Source organism: Bombina bombina, chromosome 6 (assembly GCF_027579735.1).
Source record: "Bombina bombina isolate aBomBom1 chromosome 6, aBomBom1.pri, whole genome shotgun sequence".
Lineage (NCBI taxonomy): Eukaryota > Metazoa > Chordata > Amphibia > Anura > Bombinatoridae > Bombina > Bombina bombina.
This window is the reverse complement of record NC_069504.1, coordinates 881686725-881701213: the sequence shown is the minus strand read 5'-3', so window position 1 is coordinate 881701213 and position 14489 is coordinate 881686725. Positions and strand designations below refer to the sequence as shown.

Sequence of the window (14489 nt, the reverse complement as noted above, 5' to 3'; positions counted from 1 at the left end):
ATTAAACTAGCAAGCTTGGAAATATCTTTCAATTAAATTTACAAGTATTATGTAAAACGTACTGTGCCTTTAAGAAGCACAGAAAAAAACTATGACAGTTTGAATAACAATAAACCGGATTAGTTATAAAAACCAAATTTTCCCCGGTAAAAGTATGAAATTAGCAAAGGATTGTACTCATTAGCAATAGATGACAAACCTTTAATATCAGAAAAAACGTTTAATATTTAAATTATAATCGATTTTTATCACAGTCAAAACACAATCTCACAGGTCTGCTGTGAGTGATTACCTCCCTCAAAATAAGTTTTGAAGACCCCTGAGCTCTGTAGAGACGTTCCGGATCATGCAGGGAGAGAAAACAGACCTCTGACTGAATTTTTGATGCGTAGCAAAAGCGCCAAAATAGGCCCCTCCCCCTCACTCACAACAGTGAGGGAAGCTCAGTAAAACTGTTTTTAATTTAAAATAACCGACAGCCATGTGGAAATTAATGCCCAAACATTTTTTCACCCAGTACCTCAGATAATTAAACGATTTAACATGCCAGCAAACGTTTAACATCTAATCATATGAAATGTCATTAAAAAGCCTGCTGCTAGTCGTTCCCACTGCAAGTTAGGCTAAAAGTTATATGCATACAGTATTGTCCCAGTGAAGTGCCATTCCCCAGAATACTGAAGTGTAAACATATATACATAACAGCCTGATACCAGTTGCTACTACTGCATTTAAGGCTGAACTTACATTATATCGGTATAGGCAGTATTTTCTCAGTCAATTCTATTCCTCAGAAAATAATATACTGCAACATACCTCTTTGCAGGTGAACCTGCCCGCTGTCCCCTGATCTGAAGTTTACCTCACTCCTCAGAATGGCCGAGAACAGCAAAATGAAACTTAGATACGCCGCTAAGATCATGCAAAAACTCAGGTAGATTCTTCTTCAAATTCTACCTGAGAGTGAACAACACACTCCGGTGCTGTTTTAAAATAACAAACTTTTGATTGCAGATATAAAAACTAAGTATAATCACCACAGTCCTCTCACACCTCCTATCTATTAGTTGGGTGCAAGAGAATGACTGGGTGTGACGTAGAGGGGAGGAGCTATATAGCAGCTCTGCTTGGGTGATCCTCTTGCACTTCCTGTTGGGGAGGAGTAAATATCCCATAAGTAATGATGACCCGTGGACTGACTACACTTAACAGGAGAAAGAAGGACAAGAAAAAGTGATGAGGTACAAGGAGTTATAGTAAATGATGGTGAACCTCCAAATGAAACTGGATCTAAAACATTTGACCATATACAGTATGTTATTTACTGTCTTCCAATATAAATATATTTATGGAACCCTAAGCATTTTTCAGGGGTGCCCTGCATTTTGCAAAACGCCCAAAAAAAGGTGCAGCAAATAGATTAACTGCAAAATGGACCAAGTTCTAGATGATTAACTATTTATAGTTTCTTCCATTTTTGCATTTTACCTCTAGCCACTCGGTGGCTCCAATGTTTCCAAAGTCACCAGCATCCCAGCTTACAAAGAGTATACTACGACGAGGCTGGAATCCTAAAATAAAATGGTCTCATTAAATCCCTCTTTTACTTGGCAGTTCCCCAAACACATAGATATTTCTCTATTACATTCCTGTCTGTAAGACCAGGTTTATTCAACCAAAGGCCATGATGCTGCTCTATGAGATATTTTATCTAGTGCTACACTCCTCCAAACAGATTTACCAACCTTAAAGGGACATGAAACCCAAATTTTTTCTTTCATGATTCAGAAAGACCATGTGATTTTATACAACTTTACAATTTACTTCAAATATTTAATTTGCTCCCTTCTCTTGTTATCCTTTGCTGAAAGGTTTATCTAGGAAAGCTCTGGGGCAGCAAAGAATCTAGGTTCTAGCTGCTGATTGGTGGCTGTATATATACACTGATTGTCATTGGCTCACCCATGTGTTCAGTTAGAAACCAGTAGTGCATTGTTGCTCCTTCAACAAATGATACCAAGAGAATAAACCAAATTTGATAATAGAAGTAAACTGGAAAGTTGTTTAAAATTGTATGTTCTACCTAAATAATGAAATACAATTTTTGGACTTCATGTCCCTTTAACTGTGAGAAGCATACATTTTGACAGTGGGCTCACCCACAAGAAATCTGATCAGATTAACCAATCAGAATTAACCAATGTTTTCTATATATAATGGGGTAGTTAGGGAAAAATCAGATGTAAATACCATACTCTTGCCAAAAAAATAACATTTTCAATTTCTGAAAACCTCTATTTTTAAAAATATTCTTGTTGAGACGATTTTGTGTTGTAAACATACTAAACAATTTCAATACTTTGCCTTTTCGATTGGTTCTATGAGGCATTTTTATGTGTTATTAATTGGATCTATGGGGCATTTGTGCTTGTCAGCTATTATATCTGTTTATGGCAACGGACGTAGAAAATGTGACATTTGTTCTACACCTCCACTTGTGTGAATTCAAATAGTGGAGAGCTAGTCTAGTATTCCTATAGTCACAGAAAAAACGCAACTTATAGCAACTACACTTCTTTAAACCATTGTTATACTCACCATTTGACACCATCATGGCTATAGCGCGTGCCAACTCTAACAGAATGGCTGTTCCAACTCCAGATTTGGCAGCACCAGGACCCCAAGAGTCTCTTTGTGCTCCTACCACAATGTAGTGTTCTAAGGGAGGATGAGGGGGGAAAATAAAATGCTGAACTGGTAGCAAGCATTAATAGGAGTGAGTATAAATTTAGGACATTCTGGGATTTTCCTTTACCTGGTTCAACTCTCCCTGTCAGGCTTCCAAATACATTAAATAATTCTATGCTGCGGCGGATATTCTGGACTCCCATTCTTAGCTTTTCAACAGGTTCTTTCAACTCAGGGCCTAATCCAGGTAAGGGAAATGAATCACCCTTCCAAGATGGTGGTGCTGGGTCACCCTTGAGAAGCCTGCAAAGAGGTTGGGAACAAAGCAGTCAGTGTCAAAACTCTCAGATGACGGTAATGAACCAGTCTAATGATATGTTTGCCTGCTCTATATTGTTTTATATAGACCCAGTGGAGGTTACTCCATACGGGCAGTAGCGCCCCATAATTTTTTTGGCAAATATAGGAAATAAAATGCCAATGTGAGGTGGGTAGCTAAGGTTATTAGTTGTTTTTAGTTGTTTTTTTTCAGGAGGGGGGGTGGGGCAGGGGGTAAGTTTAAAAAAAAAATACAAAAAAATTTAAGGTCGTTTCTTTAACTCTGCCTTGCCTGAGAGCACTTTACACATGCTCAGTCTGATCCTGTTAGAGATTCCTTACTTCTCACATTCAGTCTTCATTGTAAGCACAAACCTCCTTGAAAATAAATAAAAGAGGCTCCTAACCTCCCATTGTCTGACAGCGTGGGAGGTCAGGATTACACATTCAGCAATGGATGTCTTGTGAAAACCCACATGGTCTGCTCTACACACAGGCCCTTCCTTCTTCCCTTGCTTTTATTATGCCAATTTCCCCTCATGGTTAGCATGTCAGCTCACTTCCTTTCAATTGCATAACCCAGTCCTGTTTCTGGTGCAAGTAATCAGAAAGAAATCTGGAGCAGTGTGTCACCGAAGAACAAGAAGACAGCAGTGCAGAACAAATAAGCTCAGGCATACAGGAGACAAAACTTCTCAAGGTAAAGGACAGGGGAGTTTGTTGATCTTGTTCCCAGAACTGTCAAGCCACTGTTTTATGGTATTTTGCACATTGCAAGCACTAATTATTTTAATCATAGCTATAAATTATTTGCTTTAATTCATATGCTTCACTCCATCTGTATAATATATTGCTACAACTAGCTTTCCCTAGCAGTGTTTCAAGCTGTTTGTAGTGCAGATTTTATACATGCATGTACATCGCATGCTGGTCTGTTCATTTTCTCTATTTTCTTAGCAGCAGCTTGCTATGTAAGCCTCAGAATCTGCACTAAGTTGTAACAATGTAACAAGTTTCCATGGTGTGCAGAAGGGTTGCCATGGCAACATACTAAACAGCTGCACAGTTCTGGTTTCTTCACTTTTTTATATACTGTATATATAAGCAACAAAATATGCATTTAAAGGGACAGTCTACACCAGAATCCTTATTGTTCGAAAATATAGATAATCCCTTTATTACCCATTCCCTAGTTTTGCACAACTAACACAGTTATATAAATATCTAAGCCTCTGCAAAGTGTCCCCTTATTTCAGTACTTTTGACAGACATCCATTTTACCCAATCAGAGCTGGCTCACCTGAACTCCACATGAGTGAGCACAGTGTTATCTATATGACACACATGAACTAACACCCTCTAGTGGTGAAAAACTGTCAAAATGCCCTGAGAGAAGAGGCAGCCTTCAAGGGCTTAGAAATTAGCATATGAACCTCCAAGGTTTAGCTTTCAACTAAGAATACCAAGAGTACAAATCAAAATTGGTTATAAAAGTAAAGTGGAAAATTGTTTAAAATTACATTCTCTATCTGAATCATGAAAGTTTATTTTGGACTAGACTGTCCCTTTAAGCATCTGTATAATCTATATAGAGTCACATAAACACATACAAATGACATTAGAGCCAAACAAAGCCAGGCATCATTTCCTTTATAACTATTTACAGCGGAATAGTCAACTTATTTAAAGGGGTGGGGTCTAGCAACCCATCATATTCAAAATTCACCAGCCTCCACTGTATAGACCCAATAAACAGTTTGAACTTTTCTACCTCGGACTTGATTTGCCTATGCTGAACTAGTATTGTTATCCCTTACTATAGGGATGAACTATAGCATCTTGGAAGTTTGACAAATTTTAGTGTTTGCCAGATACAGTCAATACAGTAGCACTACAGCTTTAGGATTGAGCTGTGTTGTGAAACAGAGACATTTCTCGTGTAACACATTGTCGAATAAGAGCCAGATTACTAATTGCGCTAGAATGAAACTTTTTTGCGCTCATTGGGTTGCGCCGGTATTATGAGTTGACCGTTATACCTATCGCGCTAAACCGACGCGTGCAAACAGCTTACTTCTAGCGCAATTAGACTGTCGCACAAACAATAACCTATTCCCCGACTCATGCGCAAACACAATCGCATATTTTCATAAGCCTGTACCCGATCACATATTCTAATAAGCACTAACCCGATCGCATATTCTAATAAGCGCAAGCCCGACATGAAAATATGAATATTGTATGTATGTGCTTTTACATGTTTTAGTCTACTACAAAGGGCTCCAATCCACTTCTACCTATGTATTTATGTGTTTATATGTGTGTGTGTGTATATATACAGTATATGTCTGTAAATACATATAAATACATATGTACACATATATATACATACATATCCATCTTTAGACATCTGTATGTATATCAATGTTAAAGTCCTTTGGCTGCCTTTTTTTCTAACACCTAAGATCTCATATCTTTGATCCCTTATAACTTTTTTGTGCAATATTTTTTATGAATAATTTTGTATTAGACAGTGTTATTATGAGTGTAACTGTACTTTGTAATGTATTTTTCTGTATTTTGTGACACTTTTTAATTTCGCAAAACAGTTAAAGGGACAGTAAAGTCATAATTAGACATTCATGATTTAGATAGATCATACAATTGTAAACAACTTTCCAATTTACTTATATTAATTAATTAGCTTCCTTCTCTTGTTATCCTGTGCTGAACAGTTTATCTAGGTAAGCTGAGGAGCAGCAAAGAACCTAGGTTCTAGCTGCTGATTGGTGGCTGCATATTCCAATTGTCATTGGCTCACCCATGCGTTCAGTTAGAAACCAGTAGTGCATTGCTGCTTCTTCAACAAATGATACCAAGAGAATTAAGCACATTTGATAAGAGAAGTAAACTGGAAATTTGTTTAAAATTGTATGTTCTACCTAAATCATGAAAGAAAATGTTTGGGTTTCATCATGTCCCTTTAACAACAGCTCTGAGATTGCAGTAATCATTCTAGCGTAAATCACAATTGCGCTCAACTTGTAATATGAGCGCAATTTAAATGACATTCAAAGATTGCGGAAACCCAAGCACAATTGTTTGCCTGCCACTTGTAATCTAGACCTAAATTATTATGTCTTTAAGTTGTCTTTTTATTGTTATTATCTTATATTTTTTTAAACACATCTTATGCAGAACTGTGCATGGTGCAGACAGTACACTTAAAGGGCCATAATACCCAAATGTTTAAACACTTGAAAGTGATGCAGCATAGCTGTAAAATCTGATTAGAAAATATCACCTGAACATCTCTATGTAAAAAAGAAAGATATTTTACCTCAAAAGTTCCTCAGTAGCCACCTCCCATTGTAAAGGATTTCTAAGCAGCATTTTAGTGTGTTTGTCCTGGGACATCTGAAGGGACTAGCATCGTGCACTCTCATATTATTTCACCAATCAGGTAAAGGAAGCTTACTATGAAATCTCATGAGAGTTAAGTCAAATCTCATGAGATCACAGTAAGAGTTCATGACCTCAGCACTGTTGATGCTGATTGGCTGCTGTTCATTTCTTTATTTTTTTACCTGCAGCTGGGAGCAGGTGAAGTATAACTTTTTACACAGAACTTACTCTGCTGAGCAGAGGAAATTGTGAGGTAAAATATCTTCCTTTTTTACAAAGAGATGCTCAGGTGATATTTTCCTGTCAGCTTTTTACAGTTATACTGCATCAGTTTCAAGTGATTTAGCATATGAGTATTATGTCCCTTAAACAAAATATGAAAATGCCAATTGAAACAGACGATTTGATAGCCTTGGTCCTGTAAAAGCTTACAAGTGATAAATTGTGTAGAGAAAGTAGTGAGAGGATTGCTTGATTAACCCCTTAATGACAACTGACGTACCAGGTACGTCATGCATTAACAATCAGTTAATGACAATGGACGTACCTGGTACGTCAGTTGTCTAACAGAGTGCTGGAAGTGATCACAATCACTTCCAGCAGCTCTGAGGGTATTGCAGTGATGCCTCGATATGGAGGCATCCTGCAATACCCCTTTACAAGACTCCGATGCAGAGAGAGCCACTCTGTGGCCCTCTCTGCACCGGTAGTGATGGTGCCGATGGTACCTCTGACCGGTGGGAGGAGGGAGCGTGTGCGGGCGCGTGCACGATGCGCGTGCACATGCGCACATTAGCCACACTGACACCAATGAAAAAGTAAGGGGAAAAAAAGTTATTTTATTTTTTTTATATTTAAAAGGATCTGTGAGGGGGAGGGGGTGGGGGTATTGTGGGGGGGCTGCTACACTACAGAAATAATTAAACACAAATAACAGTTATAAATACAATTAAAATAAGTTTGGTTTGTGGGGCCAAACTGGGTACTGGCAGACAGCTGCCAGTACCCAAGATGGCGGTAATTAGGTAGGGGAGAGGGTTAGAGAGCTGGAGGGGGGGATCAGGGAGGTTGGTGCTAAGGCAGGGGTCCATCACAACTAAAATATTTTATAATTTTTATTTAAAAAAAACAAACTCTTATTTAGTACTGGCAGACTTTCTGTCAGTACTTAAGATGGCGGTAACAATTGTGGGGTGGGGGAGGGAAGAGAGCTGTTTGGGAGGGATCAGGGGGTGGGATGTGTCAGGTGGGAGGCTGATCTCTAAAATTAACCCTGCAAGCTCCCTACAAGCTACCCAATTTAACCCCTTCACTGCTGGGCATAATTCACGTGTGGTGCGCAGCATCATTTATCGGCCTTCTAATTACCAAAAAGCAACGCCAAAGCCATATAAATCTGCTATTTCTGAACAAAGGGGATCCCAGAGAAGCTTTTACAACAATTTCTGCCATAATTGCACAAGCTGTTTGTAAATAATTTCAGTGAGAAACCTAAAATTGTGAAAAATGTAAAGTTTTTTTTTTTTTATTTGCTCGCATTTGGCGGTGAAATGGTGGCATAAAATATACCAAAATGGGCCTAGATCAATACTTGGGGTTGTCCACTACACTAAAGCTAAAATTAACCCTACAAGCTCCCTACAAGCTCCCTAATTAACCCCTTCACTCCTGGGCATAAAACACGTGGGGTGCGCAGTGGCATTTAGCGGCCTTCTAATTACCAAAAAGCAACCACAAAGCCATATTAGTCTGTTATTTCTGAAAAAGGGGATCCCAGAGAAGCATTTACAACCATTTGTGCCATAATTGCAGAAGCTGTTTGTAAATAATTTCAGTGGGAAACCTAAAGTTTGTGACAAAATTTGTGAAAAAGTGAACTTTTTTTTTTTTTTATCGCATTTGGCGGTGAAATGGTGGCATGAAATATACCAAAATGGGCCTAGATCAATACTTTGGGATGTCTTCTAAAACAAAATATATACATGTCAAGGGATATTCAGATATTCCTGACAGATATCAGTGTCCCAATGTAACTAGCGCTAATTTTGAAAAAAAAGTGGTTTGGAAATAGCAAAGTGCTACTTGTGTTTATTGCCCTATAAATTGCAAAAAAAGCTAAGAACATGTAAACATTGGGTATTTCTAAACTCAGGACAAAATTTAGAAACTATTTAGCATGGGTGTTTTTTGGTGTTTGTAGATGTGTAACAGATTTTGGGGGTCAAAGTTAGAAAAAGTGTGTTTTTTTCCATTTTTTCCTCATATTTTATCATTTTTTTTTTAGTAAATTATAAGATATGATGAAAATAATGGTATCTTTAGAAAGTCCATTTAATGACGAGAAAAACGGTATATAATATGTGTGGGTACAGTAAACGAGTAAGAGGAAAATTACAGCTAAACGCAAACAGTGCAGAAATGTAAATATAGCCATTGTCATTAAGGGTAAGAAAATTGAAAAATGGTCCGGTCATTAAGGGGTTAAAGCGGCACTGAACCCAAAAAAAATTTATTTTGTGATTCAGATAGAGCATGAAATTTTAAGCAACTTTCTAATTTACTCCTATTATCAAATTTTCTTCATTCTCTTGGTATCTTTATTTGAAATGCAAGAATGTAAGTTTAGATACCGGCCCATTTTTGGTGAACAACCTGCGTTGTCGTTGCTGATTAGTGGATACATTCATCCACCAATAAAAAAGTGCTGTCCAGAGTCCTAAAACAAGAAAAAGCTTAGATGCCTTCTTTTTCAAATAAAGATAGCAAGAGAACGAAGAAAAATTGAAAATAGGAGTAAATTAGAAAGTTGCTAAAAATTGCATGCTCTATCTGAATCACGAAAGAAAAAAATTGGGTTCAGTGTCCCTTTAAGTTCACTGTAGTAGAGCTTTGGTCAATTAATTCATTAAAGGGGCATGAAACCCACATGTTTTTCTTTCATGATTTAAATAGAACATGCAATTTGAAATAACTTTCCAATTTACTTCTGTTGTCTAATTTGTTTCATTCTCTTTGTATCCCATGTTGAAAAGTATACCTAGGTAGACTCAGAAACTGCTGACTGGTGGCTGCAACTTGCCATTGGCTTTCATCTTACTCCCAGTAGTGCATTGCTGCTCTTTCAACAAAGGATACCAGGAGAATGAAGCAAATTAGCTATTAGAAGTAAACTGGAAAGTTGTAAACTGTTTTGCGTTAAGGCATTTTAAAAAGCATATTATATAAAGTCTTAGTATATGTAGTAAAAAAAGTTGCAATGCACTTTTATTTTGGACTCTTTCCTGTAATTTAATTTTGAAAACTATCGCCTTTCAAATTCTTCACACTCATTGGTTGTACACTCTAGAGACCCATTTATAACTGCAAAGACTGAAACATATGCCTTAAATGGAACTCTGGTTACAACATAGGGATCCCTATTGCTTCATGGACAATAAAGCTTTATACTTATAATATTTAAACAACTAATATTATTAAAAAAAATGCATCTGTATATTATTTTCAAGCTAATCTTTTCCTTAAGATCCTTCTTGAATCTAGTATTTACTTAGGCCTAGATTTGGAGTTTGGCGGTAGCCGTGAAAACCAGCGTTAGAGGCTCCTAACGCTGGTTTTAGGCTACCTCCGGTATTTGGAGTCAGTCAAAAAAGGGTCTAACGCTCACTTTTCAGCCGCGACTTTTCCATACCGCAGATCCCCTTACGTCAATTGCGTATCCTATCTTTTCAATGGGATTTTTCTAACTCCGGTATTTAGAGTTGTGTCTGAAGTGAGCGTTAGAATTCTAACGACAAAACTCCAGCCGCAGCAAAAAGCCAGGAGTTAAGAGCTTTCTGGGCTAACGCCGGTTCATAAAGCTCTTAACTACTGTACTCTAAAGTAAAGTCGGAAAGTATCAAAGCGCCAGCGAACCGGCTGGGTTCAGAATGTAAAACCAATTCCTTCACAATATGGGTTAAAACAAATAATTTATTACAAATTAAAAACAATTTCACAAAACATAAATTCTTTGCAATACTTCTGAGATAGCTTTGATGATCTAGAACATTCGTATCTAAACTTAATGTTAAGTAATAGACAGAGTGGATTGATTACGAGTCCACACAGTGTTTTACAATGTTTTACAATGGGTAAGAATACAAGTCCAAATGTAAAAAACCTCAATATCTGAACCATTCAGTTGTGCTTAATCTGAGATGGCTTTGAGGATTTAGGCATTCGTATCTAAACTTTATGCATATGCGATAAACAGAGTGGATTGATTACAAATCCATACAATATTTTACAATTATAAAAGTACAGATGTAAAAACCTGAAATTCTGTTATACTTCTTAGGAAATCCTTGCAAAATGCTGATTATAAAAATATTAATAAAAAATGATATATATAATAAAAAATATTAATAAAACATTCTGGAAACAGATACCTTAAGTATTGTTACTAGCTATAACAATTCTACCGGATAGGTATATATCACAAAGAATATAGAGGTACAGGCTGATCTTGTAGTAGCGCTACCCACTGTAATTGTCAGATCAATCCGCGATAATATTATTTAGAGTTATGACAGGATGTTAAGGATATATGTCACTGTTAGCTTCTAAATATGTCTGTATAATGTTTGTTAGACACTTATACCGGGTCCCTTGGGTTGTATGTGACCAGAGTGGAGCCGATCAGCTGCTCCTGTAAAGGATCAGTGACCGTTTCCGCTAGCGGAAAAAATGAGGATGCGTGTTCTATTTAAGGTGATTCTGTGACAGGTTAATGTGAATTTTCAAATATACATAGAAACCTTATAACACAATAAAAACAATAAACAACTTCAAAATATGCAGTCCATATTCCAAAAAAAGTGTAAATAACAAATCAGTGTTTCCGTGATGGGTGCAAAAATATTCCAATGTGTGTTCAAATTTAAACCTCAATTGTCACTAGTGACCAACATGATTGCAACCGCCAAAATTTGTGAGCAATAAAAAATAAAAATATAAAATTAAAAAGTCAAAAATCGAAAAAATGTAAAAATAAAAATGTGTAACCAAAAACAACTTTTGTTGAAAGTCAGAGTTTATGTGTTTCCCAATGTGGGTGATTCCTGTCTTCTATGTGCTTTATCAGTCTATATAGGATATATAGTTGCCTGCAGTGGAGTATGGGCTTCAGCGTCAATAGACTATTTTCAGCTCCAGCGTCACTCAGGTTATTACTTCCTTCTCTCCTGTCTGCTGTGACACTGTGGAATACATCATAGTTGTTTTTACAGACTGTTTCCACCGCAGCCTTTGCCCGCTCTATGAGGTCCTTATTACTGTTCCAGTAGTCAGCATCAGGTCTCCCATTCTCTGTCTTCGCTATGTATTTACCAACATCACTGTCAAAGTAAACATCCTCCTCCTTGTTGTAGAAATATCTGTCCAGAAACCTCACACGCTCAGTGCCGTTTATAAAGTGACACTCCTTTTTAGTCTGTTCAACAAAATTCTGTGCCCCAAGATGTGCGTGGAGAGCGGATCTTCCTTCAGATGCGGCAGAGAATGTAGCGTGGAGAGCGGTAGCACCGTTGTGATTAGAGCTGACAAGGAGGGAGCTGGCAGCGGTGAGATCCGGTGACCGCTTGTGTGAGCGCGGCTTAGGCGTGCGTGAGGAAGAAGATCCGGTAGGCGTAGGGATCCAGAAGAGACTACCGGACAATAGCAAGGCTGCTAAGCAATGCAGCAGCTGATACCCTGAGGATATCGCAAGGAGAGATGACAGGACCTCACAATCTCCTCAGCTCAGCAGAGTAAGTTCTGTGTAAAAGTATAACTTTTTACACAGAACTTACTCTGCTGAGCTGAGGAGATTGTGAGGTCCTGTCATCTCTCCTTGCGATATCCTCAGGGTATCAGCTGCTGCATTGCTTAGCAGCCTTGCTATTGTCCGGTAGTCTCTTCTGGATCCCTACGCCTACCGGATCTTCTTCCTCACGCACGCCTAAGCCGCGCTCACACAAGCGGTCACCGGATCTCACCGCTGCCAGCTCCCTCCTTGTCAGCTCTAATCACAACGGTGCTACCGCTCTCCACGCTACATTCTCTGCCGCATCTGAAGGAAGATCCGCTCTCCACGCACATCTTGGGGCACAGAATTTTGTTGAACAGACTAAAAAGGAGTGTCACTTTATAAACGGCACTGAGCGTGTGAGGTTTCTGGACAGATATTTCTACAACAAGGAGGAGGATGTTTACTTTGACAGTGATGTTGGTAAATACATAGCGAAGACAGAGAATGGGAGACCTGATGCTGACTACTGGAACAGTAATAAGGACCTCATAGAGCGGGCAAAGGCTGCGGTGGAAACAGTCTGTAAAAACAACTATGATGTATTCCACAGTGTCACAGCAGACAGGAGAGAAGGAAGTAATAACCTGAGTGACGCTGGAGCTGAAAATAGTCTATTGACGCTGAAGCCCATACTCCACTGCAGGCAACTATATATCCTATATAGACTGATAAAGCACATAGAAGACAGGAATCACCCACATTGGGAAACACATAAACTCTGACTTTCAACAAAAGTTGTTTTTGGTTACACATTTTTATTTTTACATTTTTTCGATTTTTGACTTTTTAATTTTATATTTTTATTTTTTATTGCTCACAAATTTTGGCGGTTGCAATCATGTTGGTCACTAGTGACAATTGAGGTTTAAATTTGAACACACATTGGAATATTTTTGCACCCATCACGGAAACACTGATTTGTTATTTACACTTTTTTTGGAATATGGACTGCATATTTTGAAGTTGTTTATTGTTTTTATTGTGTTATAAGGTTTCTATGTATATTTGAAAATTCACATTAACCTGTCACAGAATCACCTTAAATAGAACACGCATCCTCATTTTTTCCGCTAGCGGAAACGGTCACTGATCCTTTACAGGAGCAGCTGATCGGCTCCACTCTGGTCACATACAACCCAAGGGACCCGGTATAAGTGTCTAACAAACATTATACAGACATATTTAGAAGCTAACAGTGACATATATCCTTAACATCCTGTCATAACTCTAAATAATATTATCGCGGATTGATCTGACAATTACAGTGGGTAGCGCTACTACAAGATCAGCCTGTACCTCTATATTCTTTGTGATATATACCTATCCGGTAGAATTGTTATAGCTAGTAACAATACTTAAGGTATCTGTTTCCAGAATGTTTTATTAATATTTTTTATTATATATATCATTTTTTATTAATATTTTTATAATCAGCATTTTGCAAGGATTTCCTAAGAAGTATAACAGAATTTCAGGTTTTTACATTTGTACTTTTATAATTGTAAAATATTGTATGGATTTGTAATCAATCCACTCTGTTTATCGCATATGCATAAAGTTTAGATACGAATGCCTAAATCCTCAAAGCCATCTCAGATTAAGCACAACTGAATGGTTCAGATATTGAGGTTTTTTACATTTGGACTTGTATTCTTACCCATTGTAAAACATTGTAAAACACTGTGTGGACTCGTAATCAATCCACTCTGTCTATTACTTAACATTAAGTTTAGATACGAATGTTCTAGATCATCAAAGCTATCTCAGAAGTATTGCAAAGAATTTATGTTTTGTGAAATTGTTTTTAATTTGTAATAAATTATTTGTTTTAACCCATATTGTGAAGGAATTGGTTTTACATTCTGAACCCAGCCGGTTCGCTGGCGCTTTGATACTTTCCGACTTTTCTCATAACTTACCAGACCACTAGGGGTCACCTATCAAAGCTAAGGGCTAAATTAGTAGTAGGCGCTAAGTGATTTCTTCTCTTTGTACTCTAAAGTAAACTAACACCCATAAACTACCTATGTACCCCTAAACCGAGGTCCCCCCACATCGCCGCCACTCGATTAAATTTTTTTAACCCCTAATCTGCTGACCGCCACCTACGTAATACTTATGTACCCCTAATCTGCTGCCCCTAACACCGCTGACCCCTGTATTATATTTATTAACCCCTAACCTGCCCCCCACAACGTCGCAGCCAGCTACCTACAATAATTAACCCCTAATCTGCCGACCGCAAAGAGCC

The 14489-nt window shown here is 37.8% G+C and overlaps 1 protein-coding gene across 2 annotated transcripts in view; it reads right to left on the bottom strand.

Moving 5' to 3' along the window:
- TFR2 (transferrin receptor 2) overlaps positions 1-14489 on the bottom strand; it is a 158154-nt gene that overhangs the window by 76025 nt on the left and 67640 nt on the right. For both annotated transcript variants that reach the window (XM_053718376.1, XM_053718377.1), the window contains 3 exons: positions 2816-2991; positions 2599-2718; positions 1489-1571 (listed from right to left, as the gene is read on the bottom strand). In XM_053718376.1, the coding sequence (XP_053574351.1) occupies positions 1489-1571; positions 2599-2718; positions 2816-2991 (379 nt within the window). The remainder of the gene's footprint in view (positions 1-1488; positions 1572-2598; positions 2719-2815; positions 2992-14489) is intronic.